The sequence below is a fragment of the Xiphophorus hellerii genome, chromosome 6, assembly GCF_003331165.1.
Source record: "Xiphophorus hellerii strain 12219 chromosome 6, Xiphophorus_hellerii-4.1, whole genome shotgun sequence".
Lineage (NCBI taxonomy): Eukaryota > Metazoa > Chordata > Actinopteri > Cyprinodontiformes > Poeciliidae > Xiphophorus > Xiphophorus hellerii.
The window spans coordinates 22,639,679-22,666,507 of record NC_045677.1 but is presented as its reverse complement, the minus strand read 5'-3'; the positions used below and the strand labels follow the sequence as shown (position 1 = coordinate 22,666,507).

General features: G+C 36.0%; 2 protein-coding genes across 2 annotated transcripts in view; both read left to right on the top strand.

Annotated features, from left to right (window-relative positions):
- Positions 1-1,457: 1,457 nt before the first annotated feature.
- On the top strand, positions 1,458-23,484 carry LOC116722091 (activin receptor type-2B). Its single transcript, XM_032566222.1, has 11 exons — positions 1,458-2,160; positions 6,830-7,037; positions 9,859-9,974; positions 12,545-12,696; positions 12,856-12,999; positions 13,148-13,291; positions 14,501-14,649; positions 16,173-16,287; positions 17,627-17,765; positions 17,968-18,098; positions 19,483-23,484. Exons 1-11 carry the CDS (start codon positions 2,109-2,111, stop codon positions 19,675-19,677), a joined length of 1,545 nt encoding a protein of 514 aa, XP_032422113.1. The 5' UTR covers positions 1,458-2,108; the 3' UTR covers positions 19,678-23,484.
- A 1,358-nt stretch (positions 23,485-24,842) lies between these two features.
- Positions 24,843-26,829, top strand: part of LOC116722024 (rho GTPase-activating protein 29-like) — a 34,252-nt gene continuing 32,265 nt past the window's right edge. Inside the window, exon 1 of the mRNA XM_032566102.1 lies at positions 24,843-25,028. The gene's annotated coding sequence lies outside the window, so the exon portion shown is untranslated. The remainder of the gene's footprint in view (positions 25,029-26,829) is intronic.

Genomic DNA, 26,829 nt, shown 5'->3' with positions numbered 1-26,829 from the left:
ATCTGACAACATCTATAGGTGCTGTGACTTTCTGACAGTATCACACATTTGTCCTAACACTGTGTCCATTTTGCAGTGGTTATTTTATGGATCATACACAGAGCTTTGAAGAAAGCTAGTATTTCATTATGTTTGTAGATCAGAATTGTTTTTACTCTGTTTTATTTTGCATTAAATACTAATACAACAATAATCATTTGAAAATCATAGTTATTAAAAACTGAGGGTAAAAGCTTTGACTTTATTTAGCTTTCCACTAGAACGCTGAAGTCTTGCAGTAGTTAGCTAAAAACGTTTGTCAAGAACTCGGATATGATTGGTTGAATTGGGTTTGTATAGGAATTTAAACAATGTTATATTGTTTGCATATTTTTAGGACTATTAAAATACTGGAAGTTCCTTAGTTTCTGTGTTCTTACATAAAATCGAGATAAGTTATCACTTTTCCAAATTAATGCTTAGAATTCAGAGTGCATAGAAATGTATCCAATTTTGTATTGATTTGTTATCTGACAAAAATAAAAGTCTGTTTTTCTAAAGATAGTATCTAGTGGAATTTTAACTTTTCACTAACAAATGCACACTGACCAAAAAACACAGATGGGTAATGAAGCATAGAGTTCCATAGCAGGATTTTAAAAAGTTGTAATCCTGCTTCATGAGTATTTGGGTGGATGACGTCACAAGATTTAAAGGTAGTTTTACTGAACAACATGACAGATAAGTGCATTAAACCCAAATCATGCATGACTTGAGCATTTTTATACATATTTTATCTTCAAAATGTGTAAAACTGTTACTAAAGTTGTAAACTAATATCAATTTAAGTAAATTGGAATGAAGAGGTTTGTTTGTAGCACACGTACAAAAGGAGCAAAATGTTGATACAAATTGGCAAACAGGAAAACTGGATTGAAGTTGCATCGTTGTTGTGCCTCTTATGATATCATCAACCCAAATCACAAAGAGTTTTTATTAAGTGTGATCTTTATAACAGCAGATTTTGCAAGACAAGAAATTGACAAAGACTTGATTGCACAGCTGTGTTATTCTTTCTGTAGCTGTGGAAGAGAAAAAAAAGCCCTATAGTGACTTTAAAAACATAATGCTTATTTTCCTCAGATAAAATCATTTGGCTTAGAATTGGGTACCACCTTTCATCTAATTTTGATTGATCGATTTACCAAAAAGTCTGACCAGTAAAAAAAAAAAAAAACATAATTCAAATTTTGTTACAGTTAAAATTATTCTAGTCCAGCAGCTTCAGCACTGTTTTAATTAAGGAATGATTATGTAGGTATTTCCTAATTCTGAACAAAATATAAAAGCGTAAAAACTATCGCAACCAACCGCGTCTCCCTTAAATATTAATTAAAAGAAGTAAAACATTTAGGTATAAGAACTCAAAAGTACAGTGAAAATCCTCACATTGATAAAAGAAAGCTCAAATCCCCTATCGCTCGCAGATATAAATACACCGGAACCTCACATTCCTCTTCGGCGCTACTATTCAGCCTGAGTGTGTAAAGAAAACGTGATAATCATCGACAGGACGTCGGAATAAAGTCATAATTTGGAGAGATGTTTTTTTTATCCGCGGTGTCGCGTTAAGGTCACTCTGTGGCTGCCTGAGTTCCCCCCTTTGTGTTTACACATCCGGGTTTCCCTGTTTGCAGCCCATTCCCCATTTAGAAGCCATTTTGGACACAGATCAGTAACATGCATGTAAACCCCCGACCGACCTCCCCGACGCAGCGGTGCTACTATTCCAGCGAATAACCTCAAAAAACGGCGTCCTGACATCGATTCGGACGCTTCAGCTGCTTCGTGGAGCCGTTTCCGATGCGAAATGCGGCACCTTTTCGCGGACTAACACCCCGGCAGTCAATTAATCGCTCCTTTTCTTTGCAACATTGTTGCAGCGTCGCGGCTATTGATACGCGTTGTGGTGGTGGAGGAGGAGGTGGTGGTGGTGGTGGTTAGGCTGCTGGAGGGACTGGAGAGGCCTGTGGTCGGTTTGCTCCTGGACTGATGTTTTTGGCCAACCTGAGTTTTAATGTTCGCGAAAGAAAGAGGACGAAATTTCTGTCCTGTATTTAAAGCGGAACATGTCTTTTTCATGGCTGACTTGCTCACTTCTTCTGGGAACTTTGTGCGCAGGTAAGCAGCTGTTATTTTCTGTTTTGTTGTTGTTGGTGGTGAATATGCAAAGGTTTCCGTCGAAAAAGATCGTAATTGTCTGAAATGTCCACCCTCGGTTAAACTTTACTGGCACTGCCATTCAGCCGGGATTTAAATCTCTCAGTCACAATCTTCTTTGACCGCTACTCTAATTTTCTCTCTTGAAATGTATTTTACCTAGAAGGTGCATCTTTATTTCACCCAAAGCTTAAAATACACGTAACACGATAGTTCTGTGTTAAGAAGTTGAACAAATTTCCAAAATTAAAACTGTTGCTCGCCTTCCTCAACGGTGGCAGGAATAGAAGGCAGCAGCTGCATCAACATCCTGAAACCTTATACACTATAAAAAAGAACTTTGGTGGGCATTACATTTTACCCATGGACATTTGTCTGTTTTATTCAAGAATATAAATTGTGCCATCTTAAATTATATTTACTACTTTTAATTGGGCAGTAAATCCTACAATTGTTTTGTTAACTATGGATTAGCCTTCCTTCTTACCGTTTTACAGTCCGGCAATGGCATTTATCTAATTTTACTTACATTTTGTATGTATAAATAAATCATTGCAATTCTGTGCACTTGGCTTGTTGAGAAGTATTTCATGTCCCGTTCACTCTAAAGAGCTAATTATAAGTATTGGTCAAACCAAAACAAGTTTAATCAACCTCCTGTTAGCAGATATTTATTGTGAGCAGATTATATGAAGCTACTTTTTTTTTTTTTTATCAGCAGTTGAACATTCAAATACCAATTGTCCTCTTGGTGATTACAAATTGATGCAGAGTCAATACCAAATTTCACCAGTGGGAGCCTTGATACTTTATTTTCTCTTGGTGAAGAAACAAACTTGTATTTTTTTATTGCATTTTTAAACATAGTTAGATTCTATTGTCTGGATTCCTTGTCTGAGTGCACAAACTGGGCGAATACGGCTCATTCTGATTTAGCAGCAGTGCTAATGCTAAAGTCAAACTTGCTAGCAAGCTGAGCTTTTCCATGGCATCTTTGTAACAAAAAAAGACAATGGTGTGAGAAAAGAAATCATCTCTTGTGAAAGAAAAGGAAAATATATTTCAACTGATACAAGGGTTATATGTTTTGGTTGAAATTATGAACTAAATGTTCTAATTTTAGGGTAGTTTATGTCTCTTAATTTACTTTGATAGCTATGTAATGTTATGATCCATAATCACAAAACAATTGACTTTTACTCCTTTTAGCTAAAACATCATCTTTTTTACTGTGAAACATTTATTCATCATTGAAAACGGTGACAAACAGTACAATATGTTAAACAAAAAAATCTGCTGACATTTTTCCATGTAAACCTTAATGCTACATTTAAACAATGAGATGAAAACAATTTCCATAGTTTGATAAAAACCAGACTTTTTGTGGACTAATTAGGCATATGCTCATATGTAAACGTGTTGAAAACCTAATTTTTGAGCCTTTTAAAGCTGTCAGCTCATGCATATTTCCAGACAAAGAGTTCACCAAAAAGTCTATTATGGTAATAGATTGAGAAACTTAACTCATTCTTCAGATTTTATGCCTTGATGTCAGATCAATTTTTCTTCCGTGTCCTTTTTTGCATGGTATTACAAACTATACAATCAAAATGATCTTAACCATCATTCATTTGAATTAAATTAAATTTGTTGGTTATGTATTTTGTAAATAATACGTTAGATATTGACATAATTTCCATAGTGAAATCAGAAACATTATGTTTTGTGAGAGTCGTTTTCCATCTCTTGTCTTCATTTCTGTTCTGACTATGGCCTGTGCACGAACCTGTAATAAACACTTCTGTCAGGATTTCATTTATTTATTGTTCTTTGGTAAATCTGTGGTATTTGATCAACACAGACAGCAGCTGATTTAGGGGAGAATTATTTTTGGCTCTGAAGTTATCATTACATGCCCTTGGAACCATGTGAACCAAGCATGGATGATTATTTTTTTCTCCTTCTGTTATTTAGTGAGTGTTTATGGTCGTTCGTTTATCAAATATGCACCTCTTACCCCACATGTGAATACACTATTCCTGCCTCAGCTTAAGCTCAACAGATATATTTTTATGATCAATACATTTCTCCTAGGTTTTTTTTTCTACAACTGGTGTAGAAGCAATTTTAGAGATTTAACTATCTCTGCCCCTAATACCTCCATGGCTTATAGATCAGGGCATGAGGAGTAGGAAGGATATATAAAGTAAGCTGCTTCTCCAGAATTCATGTTTGTGGTATAAAAACCCAGTAAAGTGACAGAGGGGGAGGGAGGATTCTGGGGGAATGATCTTGTAGTAAAAGTCCTCTCGGATCACGTGACCACAGATATCAGAAATGCCATCTCGACTCAGTGGAGCATTGAGCATCAGTGCTGTAAAAAGAATGTAAATGAATGCGTATGTTTGGCTTTAATATCTTTTCTTCTGTCCCTCCTGTGTAATGAGCATGTTTGGTCATTTCATGCATCCCCTGTATGATAGAATAAAGTCTATTGTGTGCTGCTGGACAGCTAAATGTGTGAATGTGTGTGTGCGTGGGGGTGTGTGTGTGTGAGTGAGTGTGTGTAATGGGTTGGTGGGGGTGAAGTTGGGGGATGGGCAGGCTCCTATAGGCAGGGATTTAAAGAGACAGGCTCTATTTTTTCCCTCTGAACAAAGATTGAGCCTGAATGTCCAAGCTATATTCTGACTGACGTTCACAACATGTCATCCGCTTCTGTACGCTGTGTGTTGAGTGTGTGTCCAATATCAGAGTCTATAGGGACATTATCTACAGCTTTCTATTGTTGCATTTAGAAATTGGCTGCTCTTATCACATTTCAGCTGAGGTAACGAGAGCATTCATTTTAGAAACATGCCATTTACAGAACACATTATCTGTCCTTACGAACCATTGCATTTTACTTGGTGCCTTGCAAAAGTATTCACACCCTTTGAATCTCTTCACATTGTAACCTGAAAATTCAGTGTTTGTATTTTATTGCAATTGTATGTTATACACATGGTAGTGTTTCACTGAAGGTGAAGGAAAAATGTCATTTTTAAAATGTGTAGTGCATAAAAAGTATGAGAGTATGAAATTCATTATTCATTTAGCCTCTTTGTTCTGGCACAACTAAATAAAATGTAAAACTAATGAGGAAATGGAGTCGATTTTGGTATGAATAAAGCTGCTCTATGACCATAAAGACCAGTCAACACAGCTGCCAGATCAGGGAGAACATTTTTACTGTAGGATTGTTTAATAAAAAACATGCCAGTCTTTGGATTAGAGCAACGTGTTGTAACAAATTATAATCCTCATTGCAATATCAGATTTGATATCTGTAACATATTTGGCCAGTTGAATGGGCCTTTAATGGCCATATATTGGATGTGTATCTTTAGTGGTGAGGTCCTAAAGCTCATGGATAAAGTGACATGTCAAAATTTTGGCTCAGAAACATATCAAGTTATAAGGATTTCTAAACAAGCAATATTAATAATTATTACTTTTTTTGTTTTAAATATCTGAAATACTGCTAAACTTTTGACGTTTAATGTTTATTTCACAATTTCCTCTTGAGCTGCCGTACTCATTTTCTCCTCTCACTCCACTTTGTTTTTTAAAATCATTAAGTAGTTATGATGCACGGTGACGAAACTTGAAACTGCTGTTGCGTAAGTTACTCAGCAGGTTGTTGCTAGGTAACCAAATTGAGAGAGTGAGTTGATGCCACCTGCCTTGCTTCCTCTGCTTACATCCCCCAGAATGCTGTGCGATTCTGGATCAGAGTTCAGTGAAAGTATTGAACATTCTGTCAGATGTGTTTTCTATTCATATTGATCAAATGTCTATCCCAATATATGTGGTGTTAAAGATTTATTGCCCAGCCCTAGTTCCTCAATATCACAATTGGATTTTTTTTTCTTCTTTTTGGGACATTTTATCGCCAATGAACATTTCCCTGCCTTACTGTGATAAACTCCTAATTCACTATTTGTATATGGTCGTCCATCAGAACCTACAGGCTGGGAAAAGTAAAACTTTAACAGAGAACTGGCCAAGAAGACTAAAGGCAACTCTGGAGGAGTAGGAGAGTCTGTTGACGTGATAGCCAATTGCGTACACCAAAAAAAGTAAAAGCTGATTCTACAAAGTATTTGCTCAAGATGTCTGAATACAGACGCATGCCACATCTGCAAATTTTGCAAAGTTCTGTAGCATTTTCTGCACAGTAAGTAATTATAATAAAGTTCACTGTGAATACTTTAGGAAAGCATTATAGTAGGAGTAGTTTTGGACTGTATGATAGGTTTCTATACAAGAGCAGGCAGATCATTGTTCTATAGCTAATTAAATTTAATAATTTAGCTTTTTTCTTCTCTCAATAGATCATTTAGTCAATGGGATTATGCTGAGCCAGTATTCAGCAACATTTTCTTAGCCCAGAGGAACTCCTTTTTTTCTTCAGTTTTTACTACAGAGAGCTCCCAAAACTGGCTACGTGCCAGAGAGACGATCGTCTCTGCTCCACGATGTTTTGTTTGTAGCACAGAGCGAATCCTGTGCCATTTGTCTCTGCTTCCCCTCGCTGCGTTTCAGTTCATTGCGATGCATGCTGACCAAGGCTTTCTGTCCACATCAGGGTACAGTGTGGGAGAGGTGGAGACCCGAGAATGTGTGTACTACAACGATAACTGGCGAACAGAGAGGACCAACCAGAGTGGATTTGAGCGCTGCGAGGGGGAAAAGGACAAGCGGCTGCACTGCTACGCCTCCTGGCTCAACTCCTCAGGGACCATCAAGCTGGTGAAGAAAGGCTGCTGGCTGGATGACTTCAACTGCTATGACAGGTCAGGTCAACACATTTGCATTTTTATTGTGGGGTGTCTGAGTTTCACCCAAATCAGCAGACAGCTGGGACAGCAGTATTAGCAACTCCAGAATCCACGTTTGGTCTGAGGGTAGTTGTCCTAACTCTATTGTTCAAATATTAAGAACAGATGTCGATAGTTTCATAACAAATACAGATTTTTTGTATTCAGCTGGGAAGTTTCTATCTCTTTAAGCTTTGGTGCCTTGACATACACTTGTGCTGTATTTCCAACATATTTAAAAAGCAGCTTGACTTGTTTTTTTTGTAAATTTGCAAAGATTTAACGGCCCAAATCATAAAAAGATAAATTCTGTCAGCTCAGTATTAAAAACGCTGAGAACGTTAAAATCATTCTTGTTCAATTATGGGACTCGTAAAAATTATAGAATATGTGAGTCACTTTTAAAAGTGGGCAGTATTTTATTTTAGATGCTCTGTAAACAACGCATCTCCCTCCTATTTCTGCCTTTGAATTGTTTGACATTATAACTTTATAGAGAATGTCTCTGTTCTCTCAGCCAATCACTTCAGGTCTTAGTGAGTTGGAAGGACTATTAGCTACAAATTACATGAAATCTTTGTTGTTCTGGTACATTAGCTTGATTTTAAGATTTTAGTGTTGCTGCATGTTGTTAATTACATTAAAATTACAAAGCCTTATCATAGTAACTCTTTCCATGTTAATTTTGATTATATAGGCTGCACAAAGCAGTGTTTCTTTAATAAGAGTAAGGTATGACACTTCTTTAGCTTCCATATCTCAGCTCTCACGTTTTTAATCCTGGAAGTATTTTTGAAACAACCAGATTTGTCTGACTTGTAAGTATGGTCAAAGTTATTCTTGTTTCCACCCCAAATTCAGATAAAATTCCAGTCACTCTTGACATTTCGTTTTTCATTGAAAAAACTTTTACATGAAAAATACCCAGGATAGGCTGAAAATCATTTGGGTTACTGAAACCCAGAGTTTTTAAAAAATCTTTCTATATCTTCATATGTATTGCTTAGTTCAACTAAAAACAATGTTTTTCATTCCAAAGGGAATTTGCGCAACACAAATAATCATCTGCCCACAACACAGTATGCTAAACAGTAAAACATAGTTTAATGAAATCTGGAGGAATTTTAAAAATCTACTTCCTTGACTCATTTGATGAATCGCTGCAGTCCTAGTTTGAACTTCCTCCCCCTTTCTCTGCTCTTTGGTCTTCTCTGCATCCATGAAGCCTCCTTTTCAACCCCTCTGGGATTTGGGGCTGTAGTTTTTGAGATGCTAATTAGCTGCTCCCAGTTGTAAAAACAATACATCGTTGCCATGGTTACACATCATAACAACTGTCAGAAAGTAAAAAAAAAAGGAGGTCAAAAATCCAACAAGCTGCACAGCATTCAAAAGCTGAAAGAAGAATTGTCCAAACATTTATAACGGTAACTAACTTTATATAACTGATCATTCTGTTATCTGAAAAACATTTTTTCTCCCTGGTTGGTTTAAGATTGAAAGTTGCTGTTAGATATTTTAAGCAAATAAAGAACGGGAAGCATACAAAAAAATATTGCCAGTAGAATTTCTTATTCTATTCAAAGTTGTGGTTTCCTGGAAGAGAAAACCTTGAACTCCTGGTTTTGAATAAAAACAAGAATGGACAAAAATGGCACCTTTTTGAGAGAGCCAATTTCAGAACCTGTATAATGAGACTCTACTATCACATATGCTTCTGATGAAACAAAATAAATGTGCTGCTACACATCAGCTTTAGAGACAGCTATGTTTGAAGTCTTTGATTCTACTTACATAAGTTCAATAAGTTCTACTTGAGACAAAACACAAGAACAAAATGTGTGATTTGTAGCAACTTAATTAGATTTTCTTTTTGTTTTGACAAAAAATTAAATGAAAAGAAAAAAATTAAATCATTTGGGTTACTGAAACCCAGAGTTTAAAAAAAAAAAATCTTTCTATACTTTCATATATATTGAAGGCAGGGGGAGATAATAAATCAGTATATCAGGTAATATATTGATTTATTGATTTATTATATAATGATATATTGTATAATAAATCAATATAATATATAATAGTGCAGTCCAGGCTAGAGTAGCCTGTATATTTGCAGCTTTAGGTTTGGTCCCAGTGGTAAAAAAATGGAAAATGGCTTAAATAGAATAAAAGTAATATTTATCTTAACCTGTGTTTAAAAAGCAGAAATAGCCATTTAGTTTATGACACGCAGCGACTTTTGCTTAGCCAGTCTGATTATTCTCATACAGTAGTGTTGGAAAGTCTTGCGTCTCTTACTTTTTTTCTCTGATACCTAAAGTGCTTCCGCAAAAATAAATGTGATCAAGGCTGCGTTAATGCCTTCCAAAACAGAATGTTTTCAACTGTGAGAATATTTTCTCTGTGAGAAGTCTTTATTTGTTGACTTTCCTTTGTAAGAAGGAAACTCTTTTAAACATGAGTGTTGAACGTAAAAACACCATGTCAAAGTTCACATCCTTCATACCTGGACTCATTTTAATAGGTTGTTGACATATTGACAGCAACTGAATAGTACTTTGCCAGACACTTTGACAAGAGTTATTGAGATGTTTTGTGCTCTTTACACTATTTGATAGTCCATAAAAGGCACCCAAAGTCACAGTTTGTGAACGAGAAGTCTGGTTTGCATTCCTTTTGTTAGTGATGTGAGGATATTGTACAGCAAAAGACAAACTCCCTTCTAACTAGTTTCAGTTAGCTTAATTTACAAAACACCAAAAATGTATTTATTTTGGTCTTCCATCATATGTTTTAGGCAAGAGTGTGTCTCTATGGAGGAAAACCCTCAGGTGTTCTTCTGCTGCTGTGAAGGAAACTACTGCAATGAGCGATTCACTCACCTTCCTGACTTGATTGGCAGCAGGAGCCGAGGTGAGTGGTGATGAAGCCAACCTACGCACAGTGAACACTGTTGATTATAACACACCACCACCTTTGGGCCATAATGCTTTATTATTACGCACTTTAGCAGCTGCTAAAAGGGGCAGTGGTTACAATATTCACTTCTTTGCCAATGTTGTCAGATTGTTATGATAATTTTCTGTTTTTTAAAGACTAAAATTTATCTTGAATATACATTGCATTTATTATATATATTTTTTGATTGTTTTTAACTCCTAGATGTTATTAGTTGACAATGAAACAAACTGATGGTAATAAATATGGAATACCAACATTTGAGTTTTTATGTTGTTAAAACTCTTGATTGGGATGTTATGATCTTTAACATAGTGACTCATTTCACCTTTTCGATTGCTTTGTTTCTACTTAAATTTGTCTTGCAGTGTAGTAAATTAAACACTAATATGAAACATCTGTGCTGTTATAATTGGCATATTTAAGATGTTGGTGTATATTTTGGTTTTTGTACTTAATCTTGAATTACGCAGAAGCTACTTGAATATGTCACAGATGCATGTAAGAATAGGCTGCTTCCCTATGCTGAGTCATTGTGCGTCACTTCATTAAAATCAGTATGTATGCTTGAAAACTCAGTAGCTTTGAAGTGCAGTAATATCCCACGCTGCATTTAATCAGTATAATATGGTCTACATTAGTATTGTAATTGTGCTCCATTTGAGTCACTCATATGATGCTTTCAAAGCTGCAGTTTCTGATTTTCTTGACAGCGACAGCTTCTATGGTTACGAGAGTAGTAGGGCTGCAGCTAACAATTATTTTACTAATCGAGTATTCTATTGATTATTCTGATGATTATTGGGATAAAAACAAGAACACATTTTGCAGATTTTTCATTTAACCACTTAAGTTTATTTTATACTATATAAAAATAAACAAATAATTCAACTCCTTTTTAAAATAAGAAAATAAACATTTTATTGCCTAAAATACAAAAGCATAATTTCTTTAGTCTGCAGTTTAACATTAGCAAAGGACGGTTAGAACATATTTACTGACAAAGAAGGGTTTTTTTTTTAACTTCAATGGAAAATGTATACGTTTTGTACAATTATGGCTTAATTGGTACTGACTGTGTTGCTCTTTCAGCAAATAGCCTTTTTTGTCTAATCCAGTTAAGGATTATGCAATAAATGAAATAACGATTATTTCAATAACTGATTCATTACAATTTATCCGACTAATTCTTTCAGCCCTAAACGGTAGTTTCCACTGGTCAGTTAAATTCTTCTGAGCATGTAGGAGTGGACAATGCAGATTCAGTGTTTAACCAGGTCACACCTTGTCCCTGCTGACATTTTCATATGGAAACTTTTGCTTCAGTTCCAAGTTTATGCTTACATGTTTACTCTTCATTTGACTTGTTTGATAATTTGGCTCATAGCATATTTTATTGCAGTTCCATTCTATCCTGCAAGAAAAAAAAAGAAGAAAATGTTGTTTTCCACTTTGCTTTCCTTTAAGCATCATAGTATTTGATGACTAGTATTTCTGTTCCTTTCCTGCTCATTTCTTCACCAGATGCAACAGGAGCAAGTAGACTTCTCTTCTGTTGTTAAAATTACTATAAAAGTTGAAAAATATTTCAGAAACGCCTCATCAGTGGGAAAAAAAATGATTAAAAAAAATTGGCCATTGCATACATCGCATTAGCAGACAGTACACCATCAGGTATCTAGATTTTTTTATTTTATTTGAATTGGTGCTTTAGGTATGGTGAGCTTGCATTCCCTGCAGTGTAACTGATGGATTTAATTTATAAAACTGATAAAATAAAAGGTTCTTACTGTTTCACAATTTTTACACCCACAAGCTGTATCCAAATACCAATTAAGGCATCAAATGGGACAGCCTAATTCAGTGATAAAGAAAAAATATAATCCTGGATTTAGTCTGTGATAATTAAAAAATACCTGTCAGAAATCTGTAATGATGAAGAGTGTTGAACAGCTCTAGTTTGTTGGCTAGTGTGAACATCTCTAAGTGGTGATCAGCAGGCAAAGCACTGAGTTTATACTGAAAGCATCAACTTTAAAAAATAGAAAGTTAATTTCAGCCTGCAAACTCATCAACAAACAGAATTTAAAGAATCTGGTTTTGAGTTTATATTTTACAAAATCCAATAAATTTCATGGACATGTGATTTGAATTAAAAAATACTTTCTCTATAAAGGAAATTGCACCAGATGTTCTGCTTTCATGGCCAATGTCTGCTACATTCATATATTAATTTATTAAATTAGTTTGTGAGCATTATTTTCTAAGAAGTCTGTCAGTCTCGACCACCTCTATTTATTATCTCCAAGATACGGAAGCTCATGTAACTTTGTGGTGACAAAAATGAAATATTAACGATTTATTAAATGTCAGTTGATGTTAAAAGTCTTTTTTTTTTTTTATCAATAACATCTCCTCCTTTTTTAAAACCAGTTCTAGTTTTCTTTGGGGGAGGTTTGAAAAGCTGTCTAAAGCTGCAGGTCATGTAGCCGACACTCTGAAATTGCTCTGCTTGTCGTTTGCAGTGAAAATTCGGCCTCCACCCCGCGTGCCATCAATGCTCAACGTGTTGGTGTACTCTCTGCTGCCGCTGTGCGTTCTGTCCTTGGCCCTGGTTCTGGCGCTGTGGATGTACCGCCACCGCAAACCTCCTTACGGCCACGTAGATCTGAGCGAGGTGAGATGGGCCACTCTCTACTCTGACTTCTTTATAGAGATGATTGAAAATGTCTAAAATATTGTGTAACTTGCTATTGGACTTGTTCTTAATATTTAGGCCATTATATGTGTTTTTATGGGTTTAGTTGACTTGAAACTTGTCTGTCTTTTTGATCAGGATCCTGGACCAGTCCCCCCATCCCCTTTGGTGGGTCTGAAACCACTGCAGCTGCTGGAAATCAAAGCCAGGGGGCGCTTTGGTTGTGTTTGGAAAGCTCAGCTAATGAGCGAATATGTTGCCGTAAAAATCTTCCCAGTTCAGGTACAATTGAATACCAAAATGCTGAAATTTTCTTATAAATGTTTGATTTTCCATCCCTTTGTATTAAGTGTTAAACCTGTGGCAACAGAAGGATTTATTTGAATTATTTGAACCAAAAATCTCTGAACACTAATGCTTGTTTCTGCAGGATAAGCAGTCGTGGCAGAATGAGCGGGACATCTTCTTGACTCCAGGGATGCGACATGAAAACATTTTGCGTTACATCGCTGCAGAGAAGCATGGAACCAACCTGGAGACGGAACTGTGGCTTATTACAGAGTTTCATGAGAGGGTGAGAATTCGGTTTTCTACCTCTTTACGGAATATAAGCAGTCTTTTACATGATAAAAAGTTACTGGGTAGTTTTATTTCTTACCTCATAAAAAACAAACTATCTAAACTTTCTAGGGAAGATTTTTAATTCATACCATTTGTGTCAGGAAAAACAGTTGTGTTCTGATTTATGCCACAATCTTTGCAAGTTTTTTTAAAAATATTCCTTTTATTAGTTGTCACTTGAATTTTCTTATTTTTTCTCACAGAGCCACTGAAATGGAAAATGTTTACATTACATAAACATCTTGTTTTGCTGTGAATATTATTCAGGGCTTTAGTATCCATTGATTTAGATACCTTTACGTACTTGTAACAGTTAAATATATCACCATTTCTGGTTAATTTCCGCCTAATTTTGCCGTTTATTTACTTTGCAGTGGTGCAGGCCAGTGATTAGAATATCATCAAAATGTTATTATATTTGACTAATTTAACTCAAAAGGCAAAGCTAATGATTTATACAGTTTATGTGTGCACAGAATTATATATGCTATGCATTTATTTATAATGATTGGTATAGGTGTTACAGCTAAATAAAACAAAACAAAAAAAATCAGTTGAATATCACACAAATAAAATAAGTAAAATAATTTAAACACTGCAAGGTTATGTTCTTTTAAAGGAAGACTGCTTGTCTGACAGTTGTCTAATAAAAAATCATCAACACTCTTAACAACATGCCAAAACCTTTCACTGGTAAAGGTGCTGATTGTGTCAACGTGTAAAGAAAACAATGTTGAGCTGCATATAGAATTTATGGAGTGTTTCAGTTGGCTGACATTTCTGTGTTAAAAATCCAGTACTTTCTGGATTTATGTGATCTAATTAACAGAGAAATGAACTTTTGAATTTTCAGGAACTTTAATCCACAATCAGCAAAACTAACAAACATAAATACCTGATATACCTCTCATTTTGTAATGGATTCATGTTGAGGGTTCACATTTTTTTGAGTTGAGTTCTGAAATAAATTAACTTTCAGGTGCGATCCTAATTCATGTAGATAAATCTTGAACATTTGCTAGCTCTTGGTGGGTTGAACAGTCTCTCTTTGTGGCTCAAGTTTTGACAGCTTTGCAGCATCAATCTGTTTGAAACGGATTAAAAACCCCCTGTATGTGTTCATGCCTGACCTGTTGACCTTTGGTCTGCTTTGTGTGAGCAGGGCTCATTGACAGACCACCTGAAGGGCAACACTGTGACCTGGACTGAGCTGTGTCACATAGCAGAGACCATGGCCCGTGGCTTGGCCTACCTCCATGAAGACATTCCCAGCTACAAGGGGGAGGGGCCCAAACCTACTATTGCACATAGGTAAGAAAAGAAAGAAATCTACTTGAAAGAAACAAACTGACGAGCACTATTTCAGTTTAATGTATGACATGCATTCATTCCTGATGTGCTCTCATACAAAGCCCTATTCTTTTAACTTTTAATCTTCTAAAAATGCTAAGTTTTAAGGACCCGCAGTTTTAAAAATTTTATAAGTTTGTACATGAAAATGAAGCAATAGTTTTAGAAACACTACAAAATGTACTAATCGTTGTTTGTGTGCATTGTAGGTTTAAGTCACACCTCAAAGTCCTTGTTACAAGGAGCTATTCAAAGTCTACCTACCCTTTTCAATCATAGATTTTGTACACTTCTCAATTCAGCTTTTATGATTCATGCTCAATGGTGTACAGCATGTCGTGTGCACCTCTCTGCCTCTCTTTGCTACTTGGAATAAGCCTTTGTAATTCAATTGGTTGTTAGGCTAGAATACGAATAGTATGCTGAAGTCAAGCAAAAAAATAAAAAAGAAATGGCACACAATAGGCAGGCATGATAACCTTGTGTAAAAAGGCAATTTCACATCATAATTTGTTTGATACAAAAAGTTAAAGTAATAAGTAGAACATGAACATTTTTTCGACAGAAAAGCAGCAGTTACCGAGAATGTTGCTAAAATTACAGCATTATTACAAATATAATAATTCTGATATAAAACAAGACATGTAGATATCTGCTAAATTGATTTGCTCTTGCTCTGCATGTTAGGTTGATTCAAACATAAGGAACGAAGCACATTTTTGTGTTTTTTCTATTTTATTGGCAAGAAAACCTTTTTTAAAATCACTTACCGAAATGTGATTTCTTTTTAACTTGGATTGGTGTAAGTTTTAGCTCTTCATTGTCGCATCTGTCTCACTAAGCTGAGACAGTTAATGACAAAGTGGGAACAATGTCAGAGAAAATGCATTGTCTTTGGAGAATCTTTAGCCTGATTATATACTTGAGCCATGCTCACCATCTTCTTTTTAATTTTGTATCTACTAACAATGTTATTCCCACCTTTTGACATGGCAAGTGTCTGAAAGAGTCTAGACTGGAGTTTTTCAGACGGTGTAAATGCAGTTTTTCTTAAAAAATTACACTCACTTTGTTTTGTATCTTCAAGGGACAGATGTCCACATCTGTCATCATCTGATCAGAAATGGAAAGGTTATTTGGTGCATAACACGACTTTTTTTCGACTGCGTTTGAGAAAAATATTTTCTCAGTTTCTTTCAAATACCATGGTTACATTTCTCTTGCCATCTCTCTTGGGTACAAAATTCTGCACTGATTTGTTTTCGCTTTTCTCTTCTCTGTGTGACGTATTTCGGGATTCGTCCCCTTTAAATCTTTGATGGTTCCTGTTTGATTTATTTCAGATCAGATCTTCCCCTTTCCAGGTTGTGCTTGAATGATTTGTTTCTCTCTGAAAGCATCTGCATTAAATTATGTGCCTGCTGTGACCAAACACCTCCATTAAAAAAGGCATTTTAATGGCTGCTGTGAAATAAATCCTCCAGGGACTTCAAGAGTAAGAATGTGCTACTGCGAGATGATTTAACTGCAGTCATCGGGGACTTTGGGCTTGCTGTGCGATTCGAACCAGGAAAGCCTCCTGGAGATACTCATGGCCAGGTAGGATGAACTTTATTTTGGGTTTCTTATTATTGTCACCACTACACATGTAGTGCAATTTATTCATACCCCTCAAAACACAACAATGTATTTTTTTTGGAACCTCGTGTGATAGACCACTGTGTTGCTTTCACACGTTCATTTGTAGGACCACATTTTGCTGTAATTGTAGCTTTAAGTCTTTTGGCAATATCTGTCTACCTGCTTTGTAGGTCTCTAAAAAAAAGGTTTTGGCCAGCCTTCTTTGTGAAATAGAATATCTCTACAGAATGTAGAATCACTCCTGCTTTTCAAGAATGAGCTTCCTGTTGTTCCTGTTCCATAAAGGTCAGACTTGTGGAGTTTGAAACTATTAGTTGTCATGTCAACAGATTGTTCCACCTGAGGTGTGGCTCTCTGCGGCTTCTCCAGAGTTATTTTGGACGTCTTAGCTGTTACTCTGATTACCGCTACAGTTACCTGACCCCCGGGTTTCAGTGGGTGACCAAGTCTTCATATTTGCAGTTCTGCCAAACATTTTCTGTTGTGATGTACAAAACTAGAAATATTTCAGTCATTTACACCTTCTGTTCATTATACATAGGGCTGCTGAATGGAATTTGTTATGTTTGACTTTATTTGAGGAAATTAAAGCAAATGCTGGAGCTTTTTTTTTTACCCTTAAGATTTTTGTTTGTAAAAAAATGTGGAAAACCAGGGGTATCTTAATAAATTATTACTGGAAATTTAATTTATTCCAACAACCCAATTTGTTAAGTAAAACATATTATATGTATTAATTACACACAGACTGATGTTTCAAAGCCCTTTTTCTGTTACTTATAATTTTTTTGCTGACGGCTAATGAAAACACATTTATTACTTAGAAGATTAGAAAATTACATCAAACTAAACATATTAATAAAGAAATGTGTGCTTCCTGCTGTTTTCAAAAGGCACTTTTAATCTGACAGATGAGTCTGATGGGAACATACAGTATATTCTAATTTGAGGTGTACCTGAAAGCACTACCTGGTGTTGGTCTACAAATAATTTCATAATGACAAACATTTAGGATTGTGCTTACTACATGAATACTTTCACAGTGGACTATATTTGGAGCACCTCTTACTCATTTTTTGTACATTTGGTTGCTGTAATTAGATTTTTTTTGTGAATCATTCAAACAACTTAAATTATTACAGAATGGGAACATGCAAGAGTCTGACTCCCAAATGCTGGAGTATAATTTAACAGTTTGCAACAGGTCTGTTTCCAGAAGAAACTGCTCTCATTCAGACTATTTGAAAATCTTGCCTTTGTGAATTTGAAGATTATTGGAGTCCGTTCTTCTTTTCAGGTCGGTACGAGGCGTTACATGGCTCCGGAGGTGCTGGAGGGAGCCATTAACTTTCAGCGAGACTCCTTCCTGAGGATTGACATGTACGCAATGGGATTGGTGCTTTGGGAGCTGGTGTCCCGCTGCTCAGAGACAGACGGTAAGTCAAACAGTGCAGGAATGTTACTTCACCAACGGGTGAAAGGTCATCTTGCTTTAGGTGGTATTGGCAAACAAGGGGTTTGTTTATATTTTGTCTGTGGAGCTGTCCAATCAGGGCCAAAGATTCAACGTTAGATGTATTTATTCTCTGATGGTTATTTCTTATGTTTCCACTCTATTGGCCTGTTGTTTCTCCTCAGGTACAGTTGGCGAGTACATGCTGCCGTTTGAGGATGAAATAGGTCAGCATCCTTCCCTGGAGGACCTCCAGGATGTGGTCGTGCACAAAAAGATGCGTCCAGCCATCAAGGACTGCTGGCTCAAACATCCGGTGAGTAATCGTGGAAGAATTTCCAACTCCAATACCAGGATGTGCTGCATCCTTATTTCCAGTAAATCTACTTAAATTTCACACTTCTCTGAACTCGTTATGTTTTTGTTCATCTGTAATGAATGGACTATTAAACTGATGAATGTACTACGGGTGTAGCAAAATTTCCCAATACTTAAATGTCACAATGCCTTGTCAAAGTGAATGTCGTCACTCTAACTGCAGTTGCTGCCTGCACGATTTTAATTATTGAAGTTTGAGCATTATGACCCCTGTTAGTCTCATATTTTGAAGAAACAAAGAACATGGTTTTGAATAGATTATAAACATTTACCTACAATAGATGAGGGATGAACCAATGGCTAGTTTGTAAGACCCAATATTACGGTGTGGTGACTGAGAGCTATTATGAGCCTTGGACAGTAAGGTAAGTGCTCTCAGCTGAACACTTGGTATAAGATGCTTATTTTGAGGTATAAAAGGAAGTTGCTGTGTTGATGGAGTCTAACAAACATGGCGTTAAGCTGGCTGACAATGTACAGGCATTGTGAACAATCATTTCAGTAGTTGAAACTTGTATATGATATACATTCATTATATAGAGTGAAATATTTCAAGCCTTTATTTACATGTAATATTGTTGATTATGGCTTACACACAGTTGAAACTCCAACTTCTATCTCATGAAATCATAATATTCATAAGGATAGTAAACCACAAAAATGTAATTGCTGAAGAAGTAGGAATAATGTGATGGTTATAGATGGTTGAGTGGAAGGAAAAAGTTGTGTAAAAAAAGGTCCGATAGGGATAACCACAGCCTCGACAGGATTGTCGAGCAAAGTCCATCTCAGTTTGTTGGAGCTTCACAAGGATTGTCGCCATGGCATTCTGGATTGATGCAATAATTTGTGTAAAAAGAGTTCCTACCAAATATTCATGCATATAAATAAACAGTTTTCAGAAACTTGACATTTCTGTTTAAGATGTTCTTTATATTGATCTTCTGTACGTTTTCTGACACAGAAGGTTTTTTGTTATATCTGTTAGCAATGATTTCAACAAATAAGCACTGGGTAGTAGTATAAGATTCACTTTCTGAAATAAGTGACAAAAAATGTAAACTTTGTTTATATTGCTTTTCTGTAGGTGATGATAAAATCTTTTTGCTATTAAGCCGTTTATGTGGTAGCACTTTGGTAATTAAATACTCGAATAGTGTTTAAACACTGGGAAAATACTGCAAATGGCTGTTATCCACTAATAGCAAAAAAGTTGGCATTTGTTGTATAACATCCAACCTGGCCTGAGATAAAGGACCTGTAGTTGTTTTTGTTTTTACCAAAGATGCCACTGAAACCTCCTGCTCCATCTTCGATTGCAGGGCTTGAGTCAGATGTGCGAGACCATCGAGGAATGCTGGGACCACGACGCTGAGGCACGACTGTCAGCCGGCTGCGTGGAGGAGCGCATCAGCCAGATCGCCAGGACGATAGGCAGCACTACCTCAGACAGCCCCGCCTCCATTGTGACGTCTCTCATCAACGAGGACCTACCTCCCAAAGAGTCCAGTACCTAAACGGGTGACAACTTGCCTCACCTGAGCTCCTGACTTTTCTTTGTTTTTTTTTGTTTTTAATTTTCAAACCCAAACTCAGCGGATCTTCGTTAATATTTAACAACTCAGTCCCACTTCCCTTCCCTGTCACCCTAGCAACTTATATGCAGCTGCTATTTTATCTCAATACTGGTATTTTATTTCTGTTTAATGTTCCTTTGTGTTTACTAAGGCATCCATCTGCTGTAGTTGAAATAGTAATAAGCTATGCGATAGGCACATCTTACACCCACTTCTGTGTCAAACCTTAAATGTTGTCAGTACCGCATGTACTTCTTTCACGTTTTAGTCTTTTTCTTTAATTTTTGTTTTTTCCTCATGAGTTGCTGTCTTTGTCGGAGTTCCCGTCTGTGGCCAAATTCTGGAAAAACCTTCGCTCCAAACCTCAGACGACACGCTGCACACCTCGGAGGAAACATTGAGACTGTTAAACAAAAATATATTCATCTTCCTCAGGGGTCGAAGCTTCTCGATTTACACATTTGGAGAGTGCTCCCTTCTTTCTGACCTGTGAATTCTTCAGAATGAGATGGAGAGAGAGTAAAAAGGAACGGCGCACAGCTTTTTTCTTTTTAAAGGGAGGGAGCAAAATCCGAACTGAGCAGTCATATTGGACGTTTTGGACTTTCTGAAGATTTCGGGCAGATGTCTTGTCCTTGGAACTACCTCTCAGGTATCCAGCAGGCTTCTTTGGAACATTTCTATAAGTTGAGAGCCAAGCGATCCAGCTAGCTAACATGGACATATTCCTGGATTATTGTTTGTTTTTTTTAATTGCTAAAATTCAGAGTTACTCCTTTGCCAGTGCCAGGGGCATTGACGGATGCTGTCTGGAGTTGCAATGTTACACATTCTTAATTTTATCTGTATGCATTTGTGTGCGAGCGCGAGAGAATCTGAACGATTTTAGACAGAGTGTGTGTTTTTAAAGTAAGGACGATGAACAGGTAATTGAGGGTTTATCCTTGTGATTGTCATGCATTTTTTTTATTTTTTAAGTCATCTGTGTTTGGTTACTAGACTCAGTCGGACACGGGTCCACAGATACCTCAGTCACTGTATGTCATGCAAGGAGAGCTCAAATTGGTTGCCTTTGTCTCAAATGCAATGCCATAGTTGTACCATAATATGAATACCATACATTGAATGTCCGTTATGCTGCTGTGACTATTCCAGGATACTCAAGGATTTGTAGATGTACATGTATTGTTTGTTAATGTAACACTAACTATCCATGATATTATGTGAGGCTAATAACCTGTTTTTTGTGGGTTTTATTGTTTTTTTTTAGTTTTGTGTTTTTCCTTTTGACTGGGTAAGCCTTCAGCTGCTTACTCTTCCAGACTGACCTCAGATATTCTGACAAGTACCTCAGGCTTTTTCTACATGTATATCGAGTTGTTTTAATGTATTTTATTGTGTTTTAGTAGTTGAGAGGATTTATTGCAGGTGGGTGGCCTCTGTCTTTATTTGGATTTTATTTTTTCCATTTTTGATAGAACCTGACCACTTTTCACAATGTATATGCCCTACAAATGTAAAAAGAAGAGAGGCAGATTCCTGTAAATATGCTTATACACACAGACGCCTAATACTTAAATATTATTTTTTTTGTTTTACATTTTATATACAGGGGCATCTTGATAAATTTGAGTATCTTTGAAAATTCATTTAATTCAAATAGTGAGGCTCAGATATTATTAAAACTCACAGAAGGAAATATTTTATATTTATATTTTAATGTTGATTGTACATTACAGCCAATGAAAACACAAATTGTAGTTTCTCAGAAATTTTGACTACTATATGAGTAAAAAAATATTTTTAATAGGCAGTACAGTATATTCCCTCAATACTTGGTCAGGACAGGCACTGTGCCAATCTGTGCTTCTTTTTCTGCTATACGTTTTCCTTCCACTGAACTTTCCATTATTATGCTTCCACACAGGACTCTGAACAGTCAGCTACTTTTGCAATGACCTTTTGTGGCTTGCCCTCCTAGTGGAGGAGTTTCAATGACAGTGTGCTGAACATCTGCCAACTCAGCAGTCTGCTCCATTATTGTGTTGGCGTCAACACGGCCACAACATTTCTGTATTAAAATTAAAAATCCTAAAGGTCACTAAAGAAAATGTCTGTTCACAGTGCTTCATCCTAGCATTTTAAAGGAAGGCTGAATGGAAGGAAAGAAAAATGTTTTTATTAGCCTTAAAAATACTTTTACTGATTTTATGCAATGTTTTAACTTTCTGAGAAACTAGCTTTGGGGTTTTCTTTAGCTGTAAGCTATAATAATCAAAGTTAACAGAAATGAGCAACTAAATTACATGACTTTGTATAACGAACCTATAATTTGACTTTCCGAATTGAATTACAAAAATACTTTTTGATTATATTCCAATTTTCTAAGATGCACTTGTAAAGAATCAGGGCATTTGCAGTTCTGTTTTTCAGTTACAGAAAGAGATTTATTGACACTATTGCTACCAATCCATTTAAGTTATCTAGCCCTGTGGTTTTTGATAATTTTAAGAGAAGTGTTACTGATATCAGTGGTTTATGATATTGACTCATCTTATTTAGAAGTTGTGAGGGTGGCACTGGCATTTAAAAATTAGCGTGTATATCACCAACAAAAAGAAAATCGAACAAATATTTTTATGGTTTGGTGTGGCGGCTTCTGTGATTGGCCACTTGTTTGAACAGTATTGCCTCAATAGTAACCTGCTGATGTGATGTTCTGACCTGTTTATAGTGATAGTTTAGCCACGTTGGACAACACACAGGCTCATCTGTTGTGCTTTGATTAGTGGTGTGGAAAGGTAGTGATTATTTTTCTTTCTTTGAAACAGTGGTCTGTAGCTCTCGCTGATGTGCAGTTTTGGTAAAAAGGAATTCTGGGGAAAATAATCAAGTCGACACTGAACAATGTTTTTGAGTGTTGTTTTTTTTTTTTTTTGGAAAACCATCATTGTGTTTGTAGCCACATGACTGACTGATGCAGCACCGTCGGGATTCATGCTGACAGTTTCCATGTGCATGGTCCAATGGTCCAGCAATATTTACTATACAGCAATAGTTAATAAACTCAGCTGTGACTTAATCTTCTGCAGATCAACACAGAACAACTCCTCACACCTGGATCAACCTCTGACGGGCATCTGTTGATGGGCAGGAAAAAGAAAACGAACCCAGGCGTTTAAAACTTTAGTGCGGAAGCTGAACGTGGCCCAGGTGCTTTTTTTTTTTCGAATCGTGCCAGGCAAACAGCGTGTCATGTGGTAAAATCTGCCATGACCGCTTGTTACCTCCAAATGCTGTCTTACACCCAGCTCTTCTGAACCGAAAAAAACCATGTTACCTCATGCAGTATCTTTAGTAACACTAACACGGAGTCAGTCTCATCTTCAACAAAAAATATATGAAAAAAGTCAAGTATTGTGTATATATTTACTTGCTAAATGTAAAGGGTTTCTTCCTTTTCATGTGTGAATCCTGTGAAAGCAAAATCATAGTTTTTATTTGTATTTTTTTTTCATTTGCAGTCAGCATATTTTTTTTCTTATAGTGTGAACGAATGTTGGAACTATGTGACCTTCCCTGTTTATGTGAATTGTGTGTGTGTGGGCGCATGTGTGTGGTTGTTTGGTTTCTTTAAATCGGTATGAATGAAAACTATCTGTGCATTGAAATGCTTAGAACTATAAACTAGATGAGAATACATTCATCTTTTTGTATATGAAAATAAAGATAAATCCTGATAATACAGTTTAGTTGGATTTATTTTTTGAATTTGTTTCATGATTAACTGCTACATTGCTGATACAGTTAAGTAAAACTAAGGTCTATGGGGCTCATGAACACTAGATGGCAGCAGGGGTGTCAGCAGTGTTTTTAATTTTTAACTGGGACAATATTTGGAATGGATTTAGTTTTTTGTTTCTTATTTTCTTAAGTAATCCTTTATATTAGGCATATTTTTATTACAGGTTGCCTGCACATTTTTCATGTAAAAATGTCATACTTTTTCAAACAAAAACTTCCCAAATGTTTAGCCCTTTTAAAGTGTTCAAAGTTCACGTCAAATATACGGCAAATGTTCTTTTAGTCATGTTTTGAATGAATGTACAGACCAAAACAAAGTAGCGCTTAATTGTGTTGCAGACATAAATTAATGTATTTATATATACACACAAATAGCTTTAAAATGAAATAATACTTGTCAGACAAACTGATCAGAGCTGATGGGAAGATAATTGACCTTTTATCTCTGACAGTATTAAGATCTCTCTTACTTTTCAGCTTAAACAAGATAAATGAAGGTATCTATCAATAGAATCTTTCAGGGTTCCTATACATTGTTACATTTCAAAACCTTTCCAGACTTAAATTTCCAGTTTCCTACATTTCTATAGTACAAGTACAAAAGTTCACTCTGAATAAAAGCCTCCAAAATGAGAAGGAATGGACAAACTGTTAGGTAAGATGGGTAATGTATGAATCATGGACAGAATTAATGCACAAATACCTGGCTGGATAATAGGCTACTGATGGATGACTGCAAGAATGAATCAGATTTAACTGGAATGTATTAACTTTGAATTTCTTTATATAATTGATTTAATTTGACTTCATGTAAATATGATGCTTAAAAATAAATGGAATCAAAACTGAATTTAATAAATATAAAGGCAAACAAATAGGTTGATAGATTAATCGATCAAACGAGGAGATAAAGTCAAATTACGAATATTATTTTATACTCTATTTCTTATCCAAGATTGAAAAAATAATTCAAAACTTTTCCCAGAATATGTACATTATCTGACTAGAAACCCCCCCCAAACATAGTCATACATTTCAACTCGTCTGTTCTGTTGACACATCTTAATATATAAGTGTACTCCGTACAGTTATCATTAGACGTTGTTGTGATTCAAATGAACCATAAAATTGGACTCGCAAATAAATAACGCATTTTTTTTTAAATCAGTTAATAAGAAAAAAGTGGTTTTCTACCTTTGACTTAAAAATCTCCGAAGGCACCTGAATGCACCACAGAAGAGAGAATTTAACCAATGAGAAGGCAAGTCATCCGTCACGTGACAACTAGTCTAGTAAACTACGATTGACTCCAGAGTTGCCGATAGTCTGCTTCTTGTCGATGTACAGTTGGTTTTCACGAACGTTCTGCCTTTGTGAGGATTTATGTTTGCCTAACGGAACGTCCCATGGTTTTCATTGCTTTGGAGAAGATTTAAGACATTGTTTTGATACTTTTCTTACTACTATGTTTCCAAACTGCCTGGCAGGTGAGTTTTAAAAAGGCGCAGTTAACTGTGCCAGCAAAGCAGTTTCTGACCCGGTCGGGCTGTTTTCCAGGCGGTAGGCATCATCACTTCAATCGGGGAAAATGAAAAGCTGAAGTATTATTGTTTGTAAGCTAGGTTTGTTTGCTTCGCTTGGTGACTTGACTTGTTGCTTGTAATTTCAGTCCTGTTTTTGTTAAAAATTATGAGTGCTTATGTTACTAACGTTTGGTTTAAGCAAAACGTCGTCTAACGGTTGGATTTACTAAATTAAACTACGTAGAAACTGGTGTAAATAAGATGCCTTTTATTAAAAAGGTAGCTTTTTCATGTAAATAAACACGGTATTAACTGTTTTATTATATTTTAGCGTAACGTATATAAATCTGAAGTTGTACATCGATTTAAATAGTTTACAGCACAACACTCAGGGCCGGTCCAATGTTTTTTGGGGCCTGAAGCAGAATTTAATTTGGGAGCCCACTTTCAGTTAAAGTTATCTGTGCACTGTGCTTAATTGTTTGGACAATAAACTTTATAATAGCTATTAATCAAAATTGATGGCATGACAGAATCAGTTCTGTTTTACAGTCACTTCAATCAGATTGCGTTGTTTGGTAAATACAGTTCCTTGTAAAACGAAGGATTCAGATTTGATAATTGTGAAGTGAAAGAAAAATAATGCATGGCGTTGCACATACGTACACAAAGCTGTATGTGTATGTATGTGTGGAAGCTAAACTTTTAACTAACCTTAAAAATAAAGATTATCTTGATAGTTGATAAATCTATCAGTGCTTCTTCATTAGTCGATGTCTGGAAGCCCAGAAGGTGAACCCCACCTTATATATCTTTAACCATATATCTTTAACTTCTCTACCTTTGTAAGACTGTTCAGAAATGCAGACCTCCATAGTTTTACATATACTGTACTTTTAAACTGTAACTTAAAATGATATCATATTAAACGGTTTATTTAAAAATATTTAGATTTTTGTTTTTCTTTGATCAGCTTCAGTTCTAAACTTGACTTCGTGGACCTTTTATTCTGTTCTGTGAAAAAAAAAATGTTTTAATTCGAAATGTGCCTATCCAGAGTTTGCACACTCTGTTCACAATTTAAATGCACACTTATTGCAGTGGTTCTATATGATTAAAGAACAGCTCTGTTTTGCACAGCCTGCAGTCAGCTTGGCGGTGGAGAACGGAAACTGTAATGTCCCCACAACTTCCTCTCAGGCATTGCATATAAGTTGTTCTGTTTGTCTTAACGGGTTTTTTTTAGAGTCAATGTCATCATTTTTTGGCCTTATTATTGCAGTCTTTCCCCAGAACACACAATCCCCTTTGTGAAACATGGTAGTGGCAGGTTCATAATGTGGGGCTGCTTTTCTTCTGCAGGGAAAGGAATGGTGGTTCTACTTGTTGGGACGATGAATGGAGCTAAATATAGGACAATATTAGAAGAAAACTTGTTAGGCCTTGCAAAACTGATGGGGGTGAAGGTTCCTCTTCTAACAGTGCAATGACATTAAACGTGCAGCCCAAGGAACAGTTTAAAAGTTTAGATCAAAGCATGTGGTTAGACTTGAAAGCTGTAGCTCACAGACGCTCTTCATTGAATCAGACATGAGCTTTTGCAAAGACGAATGGGTAGAAACGTCTCTCAGTTGTCAAGTTGTTCAAAACTAATTGAGACAGTTTTACAAGCAGCTGAACCTCAAGGAGAGCTGTAACTTCAACACTCTTACTTTTGCTTTACAGTTATGTCCTACTTTTGATTACTTGTTGAGATTTGTTTACA

What these genes read in the sequence shown, in the direction of transcription:
- LOC116722091 (XM_032566222.1), top strand. Translation starts at nt 2,109, where the DNA reads ATGTCTTTTTCATGGCTGACTTGCTCACTTCTTCTGGGAACTTTGTGC. An exon ending in TCTGGGAACTTTGTGCGCAG is followed by an intron (nt 2,161 to 6,829) that starts GTAAGCAGCTGT and finishes TGTCCACATCAG; the next exon opens with GGTACAGTGTGGGAGAGGTG. An exon ending in TAAAAATCTTCCCAGTTCAG is followed by an intron (nt 13,000 to 13,147) that starts GTACAATTGAAT and finishes TTGTTTCTGCAG; the next exon opens with GATAAGCAGTCGTGGCAGAA.